The sequence below is a fragment of the Epinephelus moara genome, chromosome 3 (genome assembly GCF_006386435.1).
Source record: "Epinephelus moara isolate mb chromosome 3, YSFRI_EMoa_1.0, whole genome shotgun sequence".
NCBI classification, from domain to species: Eukaryota; Metazoa; Chordata; class Actinopteri; order Perciformes; family Serranidae; genus Epinephelus; species Epinephelus moara.
Window position 1 is genome coordinate 15,822,145 of NC_065508.1, and position 21,014 is coordinate 15,843,158.

At 41.6% G+C, this 21,014-nt stretch overlaps 1 protein-coding gene across 1 annotated transcript; it reads right to left on the reverse strand.

Moving 5' to 3' along the window:
* Positions 1-227: 227 nt before the first annotated feature.
* Positions 228-20,516, reverse strand: ltn1 (listerin E3 ubiquitin protein ligase 1). Its single transcript, XM_050040234.1, has 32 exons — positions 20,381-20,516; positions 19,991-20,197; positions 18,186-18,284; positions 17,709-17,939; positions 17,561-17,613; positions 17,269-17,449; positions 16,671-16,844; positions 15,749-15,939; positions 15,200-15,347; positions 14,847-15,104; positions 14,379-14,690; positions 13,277-13,492; positions 13,107-13,148; positions 12,818-13,007; positions 12,446-12,685; positions 12,211-12,364; positions 11,980-12,130; positions 11,632-11,842; positions 11,157-11,298; positions 9,888-10,001; positions 9,648-9,775; positions 9,425-9,560; positions 9,152-9,296; positions 8,756-8,969; positions 7,252-7,489; positions 6,976-7,053; positions 6,224-6,410; positions 5,611-5,776; positions 5,299-5,519; positions 4,985-5,179; positions 4,598-4,765; positions 228-1,051 (listed from the first exon to the last, which is right to left on the reverse strand). The coding sequence occupies exons 1-32, from the start codon at positions 20,420-20,422 to the stop codon at positions 989-991; spliced, it is 5,295 nt and encodes a 1,764-aa protein (XP_049896191.1). The 5' UTR covers positions 20,423-20,516; the 3' UTR covers positions 228-988.
* Positions 20,517-21,014: the final 498 nt, after the last annotated feature.

Below are 21,014 nucleotides of genomic sequence, written 5' to 3' on the forward strand. Positions count from 1 at the left end.
GGCAATACATCGACAAAGCTTTGGCATTACTCGCTGTAGTCCATCACATTCAGATCAGCACTCACTTTGTAACACATGCATGAATATTCAAGTCCACATTCTTGTGGCATTTTTTTAATATATATCAATTTCTCTGTGGAACATGGCTTACACTTCCTGTGTGCATGCTTTATGTGACCCCTGTTCTATGAGTTGAGTCAAAGACAAACTGCACCCATTAATAGTATCCATCCAGTTGTACTTTATTGACTTTCCAGCATCATTTACAGCTGTATGCAGGCACAGGGGAAGACATTAGTAAATTAGCTTTTGATATTTGTGAGCGTTGGCATTTTGAAATCAAAAACCTCTCTAAAGAAGTTCCCTCTCCTGCTTTTCAAATGAGGTCTCACCATGATATAAGGCATGTCACAAATCAGACATAATCGCTTTACACTCCTAAATATTAGGAAATAGTTGTGAAACTCATCCAAGGCGTTGCAACATTTAGACTAGCCTCTTTGTTTTGTAAAATGACTTATTTTGACAGGTGCTTGTATTTGATTTAAGCACCTGGCCAGCTTTGGTGTTCCCAACTTTGTGATTCAGCCTCGTCTACACACCTATGCTTTTCAAAAGGTAGATCTGCATAAAAGATAAAAACTCATTAACAAAAACACATCAGTTGGGAGCTGCTGATGCTGCACATTTACAGCACAGTAAAGCACTGGTATAAAATGTTGACAGCTAAACTCCCTGCCCGATTGAATATGGACATAAAAGTCGCCGAAATATGATTATCAATAGATTTTTTTTTACTGAAACAAGATTTTCTGAACCAAATAATGCCAGCCATTTCAGTTAGAGAAAGCCTCTGAGGAAGAATTTCAACCCATATTGTGATGTAATAAATTGGACCTTAATAACCTTCTTCATGAAATCACAACCAATCCAGTCCTGCTTGACTGAAGAGCTGTCAACTTTTAAACCCAGATCAACAGACTGTGTGTTAGAAGAAGGTTTCTCTGCACAGTGGACAGGTGGACTTGTTGCTGGAGGTGAACCATTTGTACTGTAAAAAGATAAGAAAAAAAATATTAGCGTTAAAGGCAAAGGCTGATAGGTTTGTTTTGTTTTGTTCCCCCCCCCCCCCCAGGTGCAGTAAGGCAGTAAAGCACTACAAGGTAAGGTAAGGAGTGGGCAGAGGAATATGATTTTCACAGATTATCTGTCTTATTTACTGCTGTGTGAACATAGTGTTTTCAGTATTTATGATAAGTTAGTTTTTATGTAAAAATTGCAAACTACAGCTTAAAGGAATAGTTCAGATTTTTTAAGTGCGGTTGTATGGGGTACTTATTCATAGAAAGTATACACTGATCCATAAAAACATTACAACCACTGTTGGGAGAAGTGACTAATATTGATCATCTTGTTACAATGCAATGCTCCCCTGGGGAACTTTTGGTCTTGAAATTCATGAGGATGCTACTTAATGCGCTCCACCCACCCAAACACCTCTGCAGATCAAGTATCGCTCCTCATGGCAGCAGCCCCCCCCAGCAGGAAAATGCTCAGGAATGGCCCAAGGAACAAGAATAAAAGCAAAAAACATCGACCTAACCTCCAATTTCCACAGATCCAAATCTGATTGTGCATCCATGGGAAGTGCTGGTACCCCTAATCCACAGTGGGGCCTCCCTGGATCGGACTTGTCTCTGACATGTCAAGGCATGGACACATGACCTCTAGAGGGTGTCGGTTTCAGATCATTTCAGACCTGTCAGTTTTGAGGTGGGGTACCAGCACTTCCCAAGATGCTCAATCAGATTGGGGTGTGGGAGATTTGGAGGCCAGTTTGATACTTTGAGCTTGTCATGTTCCGCAGGCCATTCCTGAGGAGTTTTTGTGGTGTGGCATGGCACATTTTTCTGCTGGGGGGCAACTGCCATCAGGGAGTACCATTGCGGTGTTTGGGTGGGTGGAGGGCATCAGGTGGCATCCACATGAATGCCATGACCAAAGGTCTCCCAGCAGAACATTGCATTGTAACAAAATGATCAATGTTGCTCACTTCACCCACCACTGGTTTTAATGCTTTGGCTGATCAATGTAATACAAACAGTAGATGTCGGTTGTCATGCCACCGGTTTGGAGCAGCAGGCTGGAGTCTGACATGGATGCTAAGAAATCTACTGCTGTGGAGGGTCAGCAACAAAACTTATTTTAGCCACCTAAAAAAAAACTATGCATTTAAGTGTATGCTATACTGAGAGTATTTTCAGTGCTTAACCTGACTGTTACAGTGATTTCCAACTGGTAAATTAAGCTGTGATATTGCTCTGTTCATAGCCAGACTCTATTGAGAAAAACTGTGATTCAACATTGCTGAACACAGGAGCTGCTGCTGCTGCCTTAGTTTGTTTGTTATGGTGTGACTTTCGGAAGAGTTAGTTTGTGTTTGGTGACTCTGAACTAACTAACTGATTGAAGCAGTGGTAGACCAGCAGCTCCTGTGTTTAGCAAGCTGAAATTACTGTTTTTCACAATGGAGTCTGGTGGCTTTGACGGGCCCCATCGGAATGGGCCGTCTGCCGGGAAAGATAAAGGAGTGGAAATACAATCAAAATAGGTACTCAGGGCATGGCTTAGTGGCTAGAGCAGGCACCCCGTGTACAGAGGCTCTGCTGAGGCCCAGGTTCAATTCCAGCTTGCAGCACTCTGCTGCAAGTCATGTTTTCTCTCTCTTCCCCCCCTTCACACTACACTGTCCTATCCATTAAAGGCAAAAATGCCCATAAAATAATGTTTGAACATATAGCATGCACTTAAAATGATATGGACTTTTTATAGGTGGCTAAAACATGTTCTATTGCTGACCCCTGACATCTACTATGTGCATTACACTGACAATGATTAAGTACCTCACACAACCCCACTTCAAAAAATCTGAACTATCCCCTTAAAACTGTGTGTTGTTACGTGTTAGATTGTGTATGTGATACAACCAGTAGTGGGCTGTGGATTTACAACGTACTCCTTCAATTAGGTCCCAGTAAAAGGAAAACATAAAACATCATTGTACAAGATTACTCATATACACAGGGTTCCCATGGTCATGGAAAATTTAGAGTCATTTTCCAGGCCTGAAAATGTCGCGGAGTTAGTAAAATTATTTACCGCTTTTAAAATCGAGTCATTTAGTTGTGTATAACAAAATTAACAGTTACAGTAATCTTCTGTAGGACCATAGATATCCTTCCACATCCGCCTACTTTCTTATGTTGCCACGTTGTTTTTCAAACTTGTATCCACAAAGGAATTTAATTAAATGCATTAAAAACACAGTCATAGTATAATCAGTCACACTGAAAGTCAGCCTGATATGCAGTATGCGCTTTTATGACTGTGTCTGTAGTTTGAAGTATTTTAAGTTAATATGAACATTACGAACTATTAGAGATTGGAAAAGGTTGATTAATTTTCATACAATAATTGGAGTAAAGTATACTATACAGTTGGTCTCGGATTTTTTTTTTTTTTATGAGTCCTTTAAAAGTCATGGAAAAGTTTTGATATTTGTCAAAATGTGTGGGAACCCTGTACACAGATTTGTTGTCAATGCCTGTTCTCTCTCATTTACCATGATTGATTTAAGATTAAATAAAAGTTTAGCAACTAAAATTGATTTGTATTAGGGCTGCGCGGTATATGCGGTAGACGGTAGAAATGATATAAATTTGGCCCACGGTAGAGATTTGCGCTCTATCGTCGATGACGTCATCGCACCTGCCTCAGTGTGAAAATGGCTGCGAGCACAGAGACAGCGGAGCAAGAGGAGCTGGTTCACGTCCGTGATTTAGCGTAGCACGTGCAACATGTGTTGCTGGAGAACTTGTGAGTGAGTGAGTTAATGTCTTATGAACAGCCCCGGACTTCTCAGACTCTTTTAGCGACTTACCGCTCAGAGGGAACTCATTCAGTGTCTCCTCTGGCAGCAGCACAGCGTCTCTCCCTCTCCTCTCTCGCCGTGCGCACACGGGAGTTGGTTTTCGGCAAGAGAGTTTGTCATAAACCTTTGGTAATGTAAACCTATGTGACGCTAGGGGCTCCACAAAAAACTCCATATGTGAATGTGTGATAGTTGTGGTATCATAGCAGCCTGTCACAGGTTACAGCGTGATGATTAGAGGAGAAATGGCAGAGCATAAAGGTCCAGGTGGAAAAAACACAACTCAGTCATTTAGGATTTTGCTAAAAGAAGGAAATTACCTTTTGATATAGATCCCAGGGGACATTTTGCACCATAGAATACTGGGTTTTAATTTTGAGTTTTGAGATCTGCATTCTCCACAATAAATGCTCTAAAAAATACATTATGTCTTTGCTTTTGTTGTTTGTTTGTTTTTATCAATTTAGCTTTGCCAAGGGACTACAAAACCCATTCAGAAACACTTCTATTATAACTTTTACACTTAAATTTATACCGCGATATATACCGTTACATAAATTTTAGGTCATACCGCCCAGCCCTAATTTGTATATTATCTGCAGAGAAAGCACTGGAGTCCTCCATAGCCCACCACTGGATGTACTAAGATCTTGACACATATCTTACCAAACAAGCTGAGTGAAATTTCTTCTTGCAGGTGCGGCAACCCTTCTTGGGCAGGGAGTAGTTGGAGCCATGGATAACAGAGAAGCAGATCATACAGTCCTCGATTCCCTCGAAGCGCTTATCCACATTGTTCTTCCACAGAGCCAGGCCCTCCATTATGCTGCCGTTCTGGACACACAAACACATTCAGAGTTTTCTGAGTTGTTTCATCTTCTTTTTCTTATCTGATGCCTAAAAAGAAAGTTATCTTTACAGCCCCCTTGGCCAGCTTAAGAAAACTTCACTGGTCGGGATATAATCATGCTACAGGTCTTAAGGGTGAGGAACAAACACTACTTAATACACCAACTTCTTGCATTTATATCCATTGTGTGTTTGTGTATCTACCTGATGTGTGAGATAGGTGCTCAGTTGCAGCATCCAGTTCCTCCACTGCTGTACGGCAACTCCCACGCGCTTCCCACTCTCTACAGTGATAGAGCCCAGAGGGTAGTTCTGTGGTAGCTGAATCACCAACTCGATGAAGATGTCATCCACAGAATAGGTAGCAATCACCTCCCGTGCTGCTGAGCGGGCCTTTACCTGGGGCAAAAAGATAACACTATTTGCCTTTGCCATCTGGAGTCTTATAGTAAACAATCCTTAAACTAGTAAAAGTTGTAGCTGCAGATGAACACAGAGCAGTGTATTTGCTAACTTACAGTCATGCTGTCAAACATTTGAGTGCTGGAGTGGACAGACGAGATCTCCTCGGCTGAGAGAACAGGGCTGACGTATTTAATGGTGAATTTCTCCGCAGCAGCGCTCACTCTCTTCTCTTGCCCGTTCCACCACAGCCGCACCATGGCAGGTAGGTCCTGCACTGTGCTGTAGTACACGCTGCAAGCCAGATGAGGGAGCTCCCACTCGACATTGTCATCGTCTGAAGAACGAGAAACAAAGGTAAGGAAATCTAAGCTTGTTTACATTTCACAGTCATGTACAGATGTTGCGTATGTGCATGTGCTACTTACTGTCAACAGCTAGACACTGGCTCTCTGTAAAGAAGGTTTTGGTTTCCTTTGTCTCTGCTCCCTGGCTCGGGTAGGTGGGGTTCTCAGGCATCAGTTTGAAGAGGTGCAAGAGGAGCTTGTTCAGTGAGCAGCTTCTCTTAAGATACTGGGCATAATGGGCTCGCAGCTAGAAATACATCAGAAGAACAGTCAATACTGTGACAACAGGTACGTTTCCATCCACCTGTTTTTATGCACTTTTCTAATTTTTCTATTTACGCAAAAAACTCACAAAAATCTTAAAATATTGCAAAACATTTTTACGCTTAGCAGAGCTTGAAAAGTTGGTGTATCGATTGAGGGTAAATGCGACAGTGCAATGGCAACAGATTCAATGAATAATTTAAGCAGTAGAGTCATGACTTCCTGTAACTGCATAAGTAACTGCCAGCTCTCTTCATCACCTCTGGACTGCATCCAACACGCTTATGTAGGCTATGCTCCAAAGCACACTTTTCTCTATGGAACTTATAAATCTGTTTGCTTACTTACACTCAAACTACAAGTTAAACCCAGTTAAAAAAAAAGAAACAAACATATTGGAAGAAATATCTGATAATTTAACATGACTCACATGTGAGGGTGAAGATTTGAAGAAAGTGAGGAGCAGCTTCCAGGCCAGCAGGTACCCCAGGATGCAGGAGTACTCCACACTGAGAGGCTGGACCACTGCAAACTCTCCTACTTGAACCCCTGCCAGGATACTATCACACAGTTCCTCACAGGTCGACAGGATGGCCATCAGAGCAGCTGGAGGAGAACTGGACACAGAATTGAAACAGAACTGTTAGAATAATTACACATTAACATATAACACTTTTCTTTCATGCAGCACAGTTACATACAAAAGCAATGCAAAGATGCAAATTCGTGTCCCTGAGAGGTGAAATGTTTCAACCTGGGCAGAAAAAAAAATCTGTGATGCTGTGTCGCAAATGCTTGTCAGTGTTGAGATTAGAGTCACAAGAATCAGATTAGTAGGACAAAGTTATTGTCTCTGTCTGTGGGCACCCAGAGCTCTACAACTCAACATCTTGGAGAAAAGTGAGCGAAGCCATTGAACTATGTGATAAGTTCTGAAAATATGTATTTGTTAATTGATTCCAGCTATCAATGTACTTTTCTAAAAACCAAGTTAGCATTAACATTAGCGTTAGTTAGCACAGCTGGGATTTTGGCTGCAAAATTCACACAAGTTACTCAAGGGATAAATGTCCTCTACTTGGTCTGAACACACTTTTACAACTTACGTGACAATACCTAGAATCCACTTACTATCACATATGTATTAAACTTACAGTAATATGATTTTCTGTTTTTACTTACAGACATGGCTCATCTCCGTCATCATCAGACTTGTTGTTGTCTCCTTCTCCATCACACTCGGGCAGCTGAGGCATGACTCTGGATTGACAAAAAGCAAGTTCATTTTTCTTTTATATCTTGTGTTAAGCAGGAGGAGATCATTCCCGACCTCCTGCAGGGCCCTGAATGTCTATGGATAGGTCTAACACTTAAATCATAACACAGTACTAGGGCAATTTTTCTGTTAAATTAAGAAAAATATATCCAAGTTTGCACACTCTGAAACAAAGTCCTTACTTTTCTAACAGGTGGTAGACGGTGATCTGCAGGGGTCTGGCCTTAAACAGCAGCAAAGGGCAGAGGGTGTTGAGGAGCGTCTGGAGGGGCTCTGGCAGGTTTGTCTTCTGGTCTGCTATGAACCGTGGTGGCAGCGAGTTCTGTTTTAGCTGCTGCACTGGCATATATGTCAGAGCCACACCAACTGACTGCAGTACCGCCATTGGAAACACAGGGTCGTCCGGTTCAGTGAAGGCGTCTGCGGTCAGACAACAGACAGAAATTAGCTTTAAAGTGACAAACAAATATGTTCTTTATTGATCAACTACCATATCACCTGGTGATATGCTAAATATAAAGCAGCTATTACAGAGTCCCAACAGTAACGTTTGGTGCTACATGTTAAAAAATATACTGGCCAAACAAAATTTCTACGGGCCCTAATTAAACTTGCACACACTGTATATATCAAGTCTTAGCTATTTAGCTTGAAAATCCTTTTCTGGAATTTGCTGGTGTGAGCTAGGAACATAACCTGTTTTTAGAAATTTAGCTATTCGACGGTATAAATGTGGGACTTAGTTAGAACTCTTTCTTTGAAATGCTTGAATCTGTGTGTCATTAGAGATATCCTGAACTCAAATATATCATTGATTGTCACAAATTATGGAGCGAGATGTTTTTATAGCACCTCAATGTATTAAGAAATGTAACAAATGTTGGACTTATATATACAATAGAAATTTTTAGTCTGTATATAGTCTGAGTTGTCTTTGTTGACATTTATTTATTATCACGACTTTTTCCAGCAACCTAAAATCAAAGAATAAAGTAATTTCTCTCACAATGTAGATGGATTTCCTAATTTATAAAGGTACACAGGTAAAACATTTTATACTTCCTGTGCATGTAATCCTATGAATCTTATTTCCATTTATGTATTTCGTATATACTCTGTGTTAACACCTTATTTTGAAAATTGTACATAGTCCCATCTGTATAATGGGCTATTTAAATGCATTCACCATAAAAGGTCAAAATATAGGGGACACTCCATTATAAGCGGTGGGTGGTTTGACCACAGAGATGCGAGTGACTAGCTTGATGCAGAAACATCAGATGCTGCCTCAGGACAATCCGAGAAGCACATGAGGACAGGATTTGACCTAGCCTGGCTGACAGAGGAAAAGACTGCAGTCAAGCTAGTGTCACTCGCATCTTTGTGATCAAACTAGCCGCTGCCACAGCTGGAGACAGACACAGGCAGAGCAGAGCAAAGTCTCAGTGAGTAGAGCAGACATGGTAACATTGCTCCCAAAGCAATGTCTGAAAAAATATTTGAATAGAATGATTTTTTTGTAACTTTTTCAAGCACTGGCCTGATTTTGCAACTGGCTGGTTGTATTTACTAGCCCCAGACCATCCCTATTGTTAGACCCTAAAGTTTTGGTGCTTTACTTTTCAGAGTAGGCTTGCTTCCCTGAGACTGTGTCATAACCTCCTCAAATAAAATCCACACACGCACCTGTGATATTGACAGGCAGAGGAAACAGCAGGTTGTAGATTCCTTCCACGAAAAAGTCTCTCCATTCACCAGTCAGTTCAGGCGGCAGCTTCTCCAGCACTTCAGATGAAGGTGATATGAAGAACTGGTTCAGCTTCACTATCAATGCAGCGTTCTCACACACAAACAGCTGCACCCATGGGTTCCACAGACTGCTCACCTTCTCACTGGCCGTCTAAAATTGGAAGCATGCAAAAACACTTAAGGATGGTGCAAAACAACAGATGCAAGCAAAGTAGCAAAGAGAGTACTCTAACATTTCAAATACCTCAGGTCAAGAATTCACCCCATGACAGGAAACATCGACCCTGCAGCACTATTCACAACCTCACAGTCACAAAACAATTTATGTCTCACCTCCAACCAGGCTAACATAGAGCAGAGCAAGAAGTCCCACTGGCTGCCCCCGAGAACTGTCGGACAGTGAGTCACCAACCAGGAGAGGAAACGGATCATCTCCACAGCAAGGTTCAACTGTTCTGCAGAGGCTTTGGACAGGTCACTGAAATACCAAGATGTAACAAATGTAGATATATCAGTTGAAAATAGCAAATCTTGTACAGTGTTTCAAGAGATATAATAAATATATAAACTGTGTAAATGTTTGCATGGTGTCTGTGATGACATTACCTGCTAAAGAGGAACCAGTCCTCCTTGCTGTTCCTCCACTCCATCACGGTGGCCAGAATAGCCTGCACAACCTCGTCCTCTACTTGTGTGTTGGCGTTTAGACAGCACACCAACACTGCCAGACACCCATACACATCTGTAAGAGACATCCCATTATTATTATTTGCTTGGTTCAAGTCCAAAATGTCCATGTATGCAGTTGTGTTAATGTGTGTATTATCACCGTCATTCTCCTGCCAGTTGATTATTCCAGCAGTTGCCAGAGCAACGAGAGTCTCTCTGTCTTCTTTGGTCATGGTGGGGCAGAGCACCTGAAGCGTGCTCAGTTTGCTTTGAGACACCGGGAACAAACTGACCAAACAGAGACAACTTTGAATCAACAACAGTGGTGGGAGTGGTCACATAACAGGCTTCAGTGTGAAAATAAAGCACTTTAAATGACATTAACAAACAAATGATTAACCTGTCTGCGCTGTTGTAAAGCTTCCTCACTGTTGCACTGTGAGTGGATGCCAAGTTGTTGGTGTGGATGTAGTTTTCTAGAGTCAGAGACCATAGACCTCCATCCTCCACTGACCTGCAGGGCAACAATACACACGTATTCAGTTGTTTTTGTTTCAAATGAGTGCCTGGAAAAATAAACATGCTTACATGTCAGTGTTTGAGTCTTCATAAGCTCATAATCTATTAAATTTCTTAAATGTTCTTGGTTGGATGAAAATGGCATTAGAAGAGACTCTGTTAAAGCTTTTTTTAATGTAGAAAACCATAACATGCATTAGGGGTGGGTGATATGGCCCTAAAATAATATATTTCAGGGTATTTTTGCGATAACAATATTCTTGATTAGTAAAAAAAAAATAAATTTGTAAATAAATTTAGTTTAAAAAAGTTTTATTAACTTAAGATAGAATTGCATCAAAATAACTTTGCCTTCAAATATTTAATAAAAACTAAACAACAATTATCTCTGACTTCTTTAGTTTGTAAAGTTTGAGATTCAGAGTCTGTATACAATATTAATAGTACAACAAAATAAAATCTACCAGAAATTACACATTTAAACAGTTCCCAAATACAAAAACAATGTACCCTGGGATCTATATATATATATATATATATATATATATATATATATATATATAAATCAACAGGTGATTTCCTTCTTTTAGCAAAATCCTAAATGATTTGAGTTGGTTTTTTCCCAGCTGGACCTTTATGCTCTGCCATTTCTCCTCTAATCATCACGCTGTAACCTGTGACAGGCTGTTATGATACCAGAACTATTGCACATTCACATATATGTAGTTTTTGGTCGAGCCAAGAGCATCAAGTAGGTTCACATTACCAAAGGCTTATGACAAAATCACTTGACAACACAGACACCAGTGTGCGCACAGCGAGAGAGGAGAGAGGGAGCTGCTGAATGAGTTCCCTCTGAGCGGTAGTCGCTATATTAGTCTGGGGCTCAGAACACCCAGGCCTAACGACACCAGTTTATTCCACACTACGGAGGCTGCTCGACTTTTTGGAACCACCACAAAGTTGCTAATAATTTCGTTTTCAGACATGCTTGTTGTTGCCGTGGGTAACAGTATGACATCAATATGTCAACAAGTCAAAATATCGCGAATATCACTTTTTCTTATAATATTAAAAATTATATCAGTATTTACGTGCACAAGATGATATGGCACACCCCTAATGTGCGTTAATCTAATGTGCAGCTCACCTTGAGTAGAGAGTACCCAGCAGATCTTTCATAGGAACCTGGTTCTGGAGTCCTAACAGTCCCCAGTCGGTCAGCAGGCTCTGATAGGCAGGGATGTACTCTACCTCCTTACACCACTGCAGTGCATACAACAGTTCTGAAACTGTCACAGAAAAGCATACATGTTCAATAAGAGTGTAAGAAATCATCAAAACGATTCTGCATCAATTCTCAAAAATACATTGTGTGCAGAGTTTTCATTTTCTTAATTTGTTCACCTAAAAAAAATTGCAAGCACTTTTCTTTTTACTGATCTAGGTAAATAATTCCTTTGCCGAGACTACACAAAAAGAAGTGTTTTGTGATACATGTTATACCACCAGATTCTTGCCAATACACAGTTTTAAACACAAACACAATAAACAACAACATAGATTGACATACAAAGACACGAAAAACACAATAAATATGGCATTTCCTTTGTGTGTGTGTGTACCTGTGTACTTAAGGTTTGGCAAGTGTGAAGGACATTCTGCCGGCTTTTCGTCATGAGGTGTAGATGCAACAGTCCGGGCCACCTTCCCCAACAGGGCACAGGCACATAAGTGGGCTGGCAGCCTGGTTGACATCTTAGACTTCCAGATGTCTATGGAGGGTTTTTCACAAACTCCTCGGTGGCGGCTGGACAGTAAGGGGCTTTTGATCCACTGCAGAGGACACACAAACAGGGAGAACGATGCATGAATATCAGAATCCTTTCACAGCAAGTTCTTTATAACCAACGTCTGGTATTGCTTGAATTTGTTTTTTTTCCTTGAGTAAGGATGATGGATTGGATGCTCACCTGAGGAGGTAAGGCATGTCTGATTCTTGTCCATTCTGTCTGGCTGGGTGTCAGCTGTGTGAAGACCTGGACGAGAAGGGGGGAATCTTGATCGCAGACAGAGATGATTGTCTCCACTAGGCTCTGTACAGCCAGAATTAGAACCTGCAAACTGGAAGAAACACCAAGAAGCGTTAGCTAGTTACTGACAAACCCACTTCGGTGTTTAAAAACTACAGGTGTTTGTCTTACCTTTTAATATCCAGAGAGACTGTGAGTAGCTGGTTTGTCACCCAAAGGGCCGCACTGTGCAGGAAACCACCTTCCTTGACCTCACATTCAGAGTGTTGGACCAGTGACCGCACCCCAGCTACACATACTTTCCTCAGCTTATCTAAAAGTGAGTCTTTCAAAACAACATCAACAAACGTAAGTTATTTAGCCCACCTGGAATGTATATATGTTTGCGCACTGTGCAAGTACCTACCAGACAGGTGAGTGTGTGTCTGATCTTGAGCAGTGAGCTGGAAGACGGTGAGCAAGAGCTCCTCAGCAGAGAGAAGAAGAAGACAGTCTTGCACAGAGGAGAAGAATGTGGAGGCCACATCACAGATGAAGCAGATGAGTGGCTCCATGTTGCCTGCATCTGACAGACTCTTGGTCTCAGACAGAGTGGCATGGAGCCTCTCTAAGATCTTCTCCAGGTATACCTCCCCTATCAGAGGCTCTGCGCAAGTACAAACAGATCAAAATGATTATTATATGGAAATTCACTCATGATACGCATCAACAGTTAAACAAAAAAATACTGTTCCACTGGGGAAAAAAATTGCTGGTGTGTGTGAGTGTGTGTCTTTACCGTTGTTGTGGTGCTGAGAGAGGACCAGGCTGATAAGGGTCCAGCTGTGGTTGCTGGTGGAGGAGGTGGAACTGGGAGAGCTGCATCCCACATTGCACAGCTCCTCAGTTAATCCCAAGAGTTGCTCGCCCAAAACTGAACCTTTCAGCCAATCACGACAGCTCTTTAGAGTCTCAGGATCTGTACATGCCTGACAGGACAGATAGCAGCACAGATATTTATAACAATGTAAATGTGATTTATAGGTAGATAAGAGACTATGATCTCTGTAAACATAAGACACACATACCCTCTGTATAATTTGCAGGATAATTCTCCACTGTAACTCCATCTAGAAACCAGAGAGAAGAGCACAAATGAGTAGAGTCTTAACCTACAACACAAGGGATCATCGCGCTGCATGAAAAAGATGTGAATCAACATCAGGTCATATGTAATGACATCTGCATTTCATGTTACCATAGTGATGTGGTTGAGGATGCGGATGGTCTCCTGCTGGCTGCAGCAGTACAGCGAGCTGAAGACCAACTCCACCACGTGCTCAGTGTCTCTGCGGCCCTTCTCAGCCAGCCACACCACCACCCGCTCCAGCAGGAACTGCATTGCTGGATTCTTCACGGTCACCTCGTCCCTCTGCTCACCGTCCGTTATTTTGTCATCCATTTCGACCAGTGTCTAAGATGAGCACAGTTTAGGAAAAGGTCATTAGCATCATGTAAGAGCTGCTAAAAATACATGTTACCTTTAATATTCATTCCTCAAAGCCATGGCAGTGTTTCTGCATATTCAAGCCCATGAATTAAAAATTGCAAATACTTAACATTACTACCAACAACTTTTTTTTTTCCACATCTGGAAATTAAAAAGCTAAATTGATGACACAAATTGACAGACAATAGCCCCTTTTACACTCCAGGCTCAAGACTAAAATGTTGCACCGTTATTCCCACTTGCTGTTCCATATAAAAGGCATGGACACAGAATGAGGGGACAGAGTTGTTCTCTCTTCAGCCTGTAGCAGAGGTAGTAACAGAGCTGAATTGACGTCTATGTAAAAAGTGTGAGAGGGATGGGTGTGACGTTCTGACGGTGTTATATGTGCAACACACCACTAGGAGATTTAAAAAGCAGCTAGCAGCAGTTAGCAGCAATCACAAAGAAGAACAGCAGCCAAAAATTGAGGAGACAACGAGGTCCTGGAGCTCCTCACCCTCCATGCAGAGAACGAGATCAACGGCCATATAACAGGGATAAAGCATTGTTATTGCCATGTTAATATCATTGTCATTGTTTAGGAAGCGCTGCCCAACGCTTATATTATATGTCACACTAGAGGCCGACGCTGTTGTGTTACATGCCAAGCCTCTTTTGCTTCCTGAACACGAGCATGCTATCAAGAATGACATACTGGTGCAACATTATGCTGTTGTTGTCTGGTTCTGTGTAAAAAACAAAGCCGCATCAATAAGTGTTTTGGTTGTGGCAGTGTTACGGGAGGGATCTCTGTGTAAAAGGGGCTACTGAAATACACTTTTGTCTGTAAACATCAAATATGACTTACACTGAAGACCCTGGGTGTGTGGAAAGACTGCAGGAGGAGGGAGAGGAAAACAAGGTGTCTCTCCGAGTTTTTCTCATTCACATGCACCAGGCACAGTTGTGCCAGCTGGCACACTACGTCCTCAAAATGCTGCGTCTGTAGGGACCCAAATGACTTCTCATTCACCAGCTCAGACACTGTCTGAACAGGCTTCTCGACACCATCCCCCTCGACTCCAGTTTTCTCATCGTCTTCTGGTTTAGAGAAACAGATCTTGACAGATTTCTTCTTCTGGACGTGCTTTCTTTTTACTCTCTCAGGATAGCGCATTACCTGTAGACATCAGAGAAAGTGAAAATAGATTTATTTCGGCATTGTGTTTGCCGTTTCACTTTAGCCACTTTTAAAGACATGAATAGCTCTGACAGCGTTATTGATCTGCTGTATCCTTGCATGTCTGAACCAGAGATTCCACAAAACAAAACCTACCTGCAGCAAGGTGGCTACCCCTTCTAAAGCCTGTGGATCTGCATCCTCATTGTCAGCATAACGCACAAACAAAAGACCGAGTCCCTCCCAGAAGTCTGCCAGAAGCCCTTGAAACACATCACTGCTGCCATTAGCTTCAGCTTCACTATGTAAGCCTGCCCGTTTCTCCCAGGAAACAAGTATTTCAGTGACCAAAAGGAACAGAGGACCGTTTTGAAGGGAGGGACTTCCAAAAGCCTTTTCTAGTAGTGGCAGGAGCTACAAAAAGACAGAAAATAAAACAATGAAACAAAGGTAGGGACTTAAATAGATCTGATATGACTGGTAAAGTATGCGTGACTGTGTGGTCCCACCTGCTGTGAAATAAGCATGGTTCGAATCTTTTTCTGTTCCTCCTCTTCTTCTGTATTTTGAAGTGTGCAGTACCTCAGGCACTCGACAACAGAAGTCACTATAGCTGCACTTTCCGATGGGCTTGCCACTGCACGCTCACTAGACAGACTGACACCAACACACAGACACTTGAGGCTAGAGAGTGTGACACAAGACTGATTCATAATTTAAAAACACATTTTTTTCATCAACATATGTCAGGACATGGGCAGCGTTTACAAAATCACATGAAAAATAATTAAATTACTGCTCAATACATTTAACTCAGTTTGACTGTTATGAACTACATCAGGAAAAAAATCCTCAAAATGTGTAAATTTATAAATGAAAATTATTAATTTTATTAGATAAAAAATTAAAATGTTAATAGAATCACTGAGTTGACCAACATTACTTTATACAACGGTGACACAATATGACCACATCGTCACAATAGGTTTCCCTTGAAATTCAATAAATAACAATCACCCAGCCCAAACGTACATACTTCCAAACACAAAAAAAATTACCCTTGTATGAATGAAGAGAAGAAAGTGGTGTAGAAGTCCAAGGTTGGCTCAGTGACCTGTGGGGGCAGCTTGCTGAGGAGCGGCATTAGATTAGGGTGGAAGGCTTTCGCCATGCCTTTGCCACCGTCCTTTAGTAGAGCCCAAAGTTTAGGTAAGAAGCCCTTCTTGGCATTCACATGAGTCCAGCAATCCTGAAATAGGAGCAGAAAAATCTACGATTAGATGCAATGTAACAAAAATTAAACACGTCACATATTGGCGATTAACTGAGTACATCTCTGATTGTTTTTTGTGTGTGGTAATTTTGGTCATTTTATCTTGCTGCCTCTGAAGCACGAGTGAAAGTTGCTACTCAGTAGACAGAGCAACAGCAGAGAGAGGCATCATATTTTCACATCTGACTCAATGAATTAAGGATTTATTTCGACCAAACCAGGACTGGTGATTGTTTGAACGGTGGAGAGACTAACCAAGTCGGTTTTGGGGAGTTTATTTTGTTTCTGTCAAGTTAAAATGAAGTGTGTTTTACGATGAGTTGACAAGGTAAACAAGTTGATCTTTGTTTAGTGAAAGTGAGAAACTTAAATTCAGAGGGTGCACGGTTATAATTTATTAAATTTATTCAGGAAAATAGTGTACGTATATTTGCTTTCTTGATATTTTGTGAGTATATTTTGTTAATTCGTTAAACTAAAAAAGCTACGAGGGCATTTATTGATTGGCTTGGAGGTGAAATGCTACCCCCCATTAGTTTGGAGCATGTGGCCATGCATCACACGATTCACCTTCAATATAACTCCCTGCACTACCTTTCAAGTCCCCTCTAATAACTTAGAGGGAAGCCAACTTTACAGAGCACCTGACACTATATTGGCATTAGCATTGCTGTGCACGTGAGGTCATTCTTAAAACACAAGCTTACGGGGATCGTCGACACGACGTGAAGAACAGCTTCCCACACAGGAGGCAGCACTACAGGATCTGTGTCATCAATGCTGAGGAGAACAGCGGGGCAGAGTCGTGCTGCTTCAGCCTGGACCAGTCCTGGAGTGAACTCACACAGAGCACACATCATCTCGAAAAATGCCCCTCGCACCTGTGGAGCAACATGAAGTGGTAATTAGGGACACAGCTTTATTGTTTTCCTGTTCAAAAAATATGAACTACAGAACATTAATTAACTTTGCAGGGTAAAACCTTTCTACATTTTCTGCAAGAGCAAACTAGAAAGATGTCTTTCCTTAACATTTTGCTTTTACATGGCAACATAGCCACAGCTAACAGAGCATCTAAAATAATTTTGGCGAAACCAAAAATAAATTGAGAAACCTTATCTATCATGATGGTTTCTTTACAGTGGGATTATGCCATATGCATAGATACAGGGATATAACATTTATCTCTTACTATATTTGCAAACTATAACCTTTTATTACAATGAAAATTCCTTAGTTGAGCGACACTACACAATGTTCATATACCAGATGAACTAGTTCATTAGTCTTATTCATTGCCAGTACCTGTGGTGTCTTGTGTTTACTGTATTTCCAGAACTTCCCGGAGTTCAGAAGCTGTGCTAGTCTTTCCTCCAGGGCTGTCCTGTCACTCTGGAGCAGCAGGGAGAGCAGTCTCTTCACCCCCAACAGAGAACTGGTCAGCATGCGCACATATTTACCTTCTCTCTCCTCCTCTGTCACACTTCTAGAGAACACGGGGAACCAGTGACTCAGCAAAGAATTTGACAGAATGCATTATTGTTGTGCCTACACAGTGAAAGGAATGGACACAGCAACTATAATGAGCTTAACTTACTGTGGATCGCTCAGTGTGTCGGCAGTTTCCTTTAACAAAATATCCTGAAGTACCTGCAAGATAATAACAACAATTTAATGTTAAATATATATCATTAGATTGCAACAGAAACTCCCTTGTCCGTGATCAAACCACCACTACTACTCACGTTAAGGATCTCATCCTTGCAGAAGCTGAGAGCCTCAGGCTGTTTGGTGGGTGAGAAAGCAGCCTGGAAGGCCTGGCACGCAGCAGAGGCTGCAGGTGTGTAAGTGTCACACTGGGACAGAATCCAGTGGCCCATCAAGCTCTTCAGAAAGGGAGCCAAGTTGCGACGCACTTTCAGCACCAGCTGCTCGAAGGCCTGCTGGGTGGCCTCCCTGATCCGGCGGTCATGGTCCTGATAGACATAATGATGAAGACAAAATTCTCCTAATGTGGACACACCTCAAAGACTTGCACACACATTAAAGTCCCATTAAAATGTCATACTTAATTTGAGTGTGGCTCCAGGATACCTCTTGTTCAGATCATTTGAAACGGGGTACTTTTATTTGCGAGGCAAGATGCACTATGTCCACAATGATTAAAAGTGACACTGATACAAAAAGGCATTTCATGAATGTATTGTGAATGACCAGCTCACCACTGATATCTTGCAGTAAATCCTCGGCCAGTACGGCAACACGCCTTTCACCTCTTCAGCATTCCGTTCCTGACACATGGACCCAAAGTCCTGCACAGCCTGAGAAAAATACACAGCATCAAGACACACACCCGGACCACCTGGGGTTACTACAGCATAGCCAATGAGAGACTGCATTACATGTTTTATGTACACTATTCTATGTGGTAGGTTGTGGAATGTTTTATATCTTTACAACCCTGATTCCAAAAAAGGTGAGACACTGTGTAAAACATAAATAAAAACATGATGCAGTGATTTGTAAATCTTTTTCAACCTATTTACACTTAAAAACAGTTCACTGACAAGATATTTAATGTTAAAACTAATACACTTTATAGGCTTTTCTTAAATGTACACTAATTCTGAATTTGATGCCTGCAACAACCTCTAACAAAAATTGGGACAGGGGCATGTTTACCACTGTGTTGCATCATTTGTATGCCTTTGCAGATGAAGCATGAATGAGGGAGAGAAAGGGGATAACATGCAACAAAGGCCCAGGGGCTGAAATCAAACCCACAAATGCTGCGGCAAGGACACTGCCCCTGCACGTGGGACACCAGCTCCAACCACTGAGCTACTGAACACCACGCCACACATTTTCAATGACTGACAAGTCTTGCCATACTGTTGTAACATGTACAGTATGTGCCTTGGCATTGTCTTGCTTGAATAAGCAGAGATGTCCCAGAAAAGACATCGTCTGGATGGCAGCGTATGTTGCTTCAAATCTAGTATGTTCATTTCAGCATTCATGGTGCCTTCACAGATGTTCAAGTTAACCACGATCACATGGACACTAACACATCCCTGCACCTTTACAGATGCTGGCTTTGTAACTTTGAGCTGGTAACAATCTGGATGGTCCTTTTCTTCTTTAGCCCAGAGGACACAATGTCCATGATTTCCTAAAACCAATTTGAAATGTGAATTCATCAGACCACAGAACACTTTTCCACTCTGTGTGAGTCCATCTCAGATGAGCTCAGGCCCAGAGAGGTCAGCTGTGTTTCTGGATGTTGTTGATATATGGCTTATGCTTTGCATGGTAGAGTCTTAACCTGCATTTGTAAATGCAGCGACAAACTGTGTTTACCGACGATGGTTTTCCAAAGTGTTCCTGAGCCCATGTACTAATGTCTTTTATACAATCATATTGGTTTTCAATGCAGTGCTGCCTGAGGGATCAAAGGTCATAGGTATTCAGTGTTGGTTTAGAGCCTTGCCATGCAGAGATTTCCCCATATGCTCTAAATATTTTAATGATATTATGGACTGTAGATGGCAATTGTGCTTTGGGGAGCACTGCTCTTAAAGTGATGTACTATTTGACCACACAGTTTTTTAACACAGTGTTGAACCTCAAGCTGTCCTTGCTTGTGAACAAATGAGCCTTTACAGGATGCTCCTTTCAAACCCAATCATGGCACTTTAATCTGTTACCTATTATCATGTTTACCTGTGGATTTTAAGCATTCATCAACTTTCCCAGTCTTTTGGTGCACCTTTCCCAACTTTTTTTGTAATATGCTGAAGGTGTCAAACTTAGAATGAGTGTTTATTCACAAAACACAATAAAGTTTATCAGTTTGAACTTTGAATATCTTGTCTCTGAACTGTATACAAGTGAATATGTGAATATATTCTGCCTTTTCTACGCTTACACAACGTCCCAACTTTTTCAGAGTAGAGGTTGTACATGGTAGGTGTGTGTTATACGTGGTTGGCTCTGTGTGTAAGAAATAAAGTTAGTTAAAACTCACTTTCAGTCTGGTAACAACATCCCTCTTCGAAAGTTTCCTGAGCACTAGGCGGAAATCAGCATCCACCAGGTTGTCTATCTCCTCCGCGCCGTGGACAGCAGGGACATAACTCAGCTCCGAGGTGACCGTCGTGTCGAAGCCCACAAACCCCGGGATGACACCACCCTCCCGGGTTAAAACCTCAGCAGCTCGGCCGCTACTGGACGGCTGGTAGCGGGAAAGAAACAAAATCCCATGAAGCAGAAGTGTTAGCCCGACGGACACGTTGTAATTAAAAAACAGCTGGGGCAACACAGCCACACACAGCTGCTAGCCGTTAGCATTAAGTTTACATTAGCTTTAGCTCGTGTTTGTAGCTAGCAGCCGCTAACAACAGAAACTCTTACTTACCCGAACATTTCCTTTAGTTCGCTGTTTATTCTTACCCCCCATCGTTACACATTAATGTTAAAAGTATCACTTAATAATGATAATTAACTAGCCACTCGGTGGTGGCGTTCAGCGGCACGGAGTGAAAAAGACTAATTACGCAGGTGTGACGGAACTGACGACTTCCTGTCTAAACCTTTCAAAATAAAACGACATCCTCACGATTTAGAATAAAAGCTTCTTGGGGCAGATGAATTTAATGGGGACATAGCAGATCATCAGTAGAAGCCACACAGAAGTGGCGTACATCATTTTAAAGCTGGTGCCTGGCGATTAATTTGAGTTCTCAAGTCATAGATCTGTAACAAACAATGTGTTTTGGTGAGACACATATTTAAACTTTGCAAGTATAGAGTGTTGAAGGGCTTAGAACATCATGATGGAAGTATTTGATGACCATTCCCATGCTCAATTATGTCTCATATAATTTTGGGGTTGACACTATCTTTTACACAGTTTTGGTGCTAAATTTAAGCATTTTTTTTATCACTTCATAAGTGATAAAAATGTTCAAATAAATACATCCAAACTACCCTGTTAAAACACCAAGACCTTGAGGAACACCACAGTAAATTCCATGCAGTGATTCAGTATC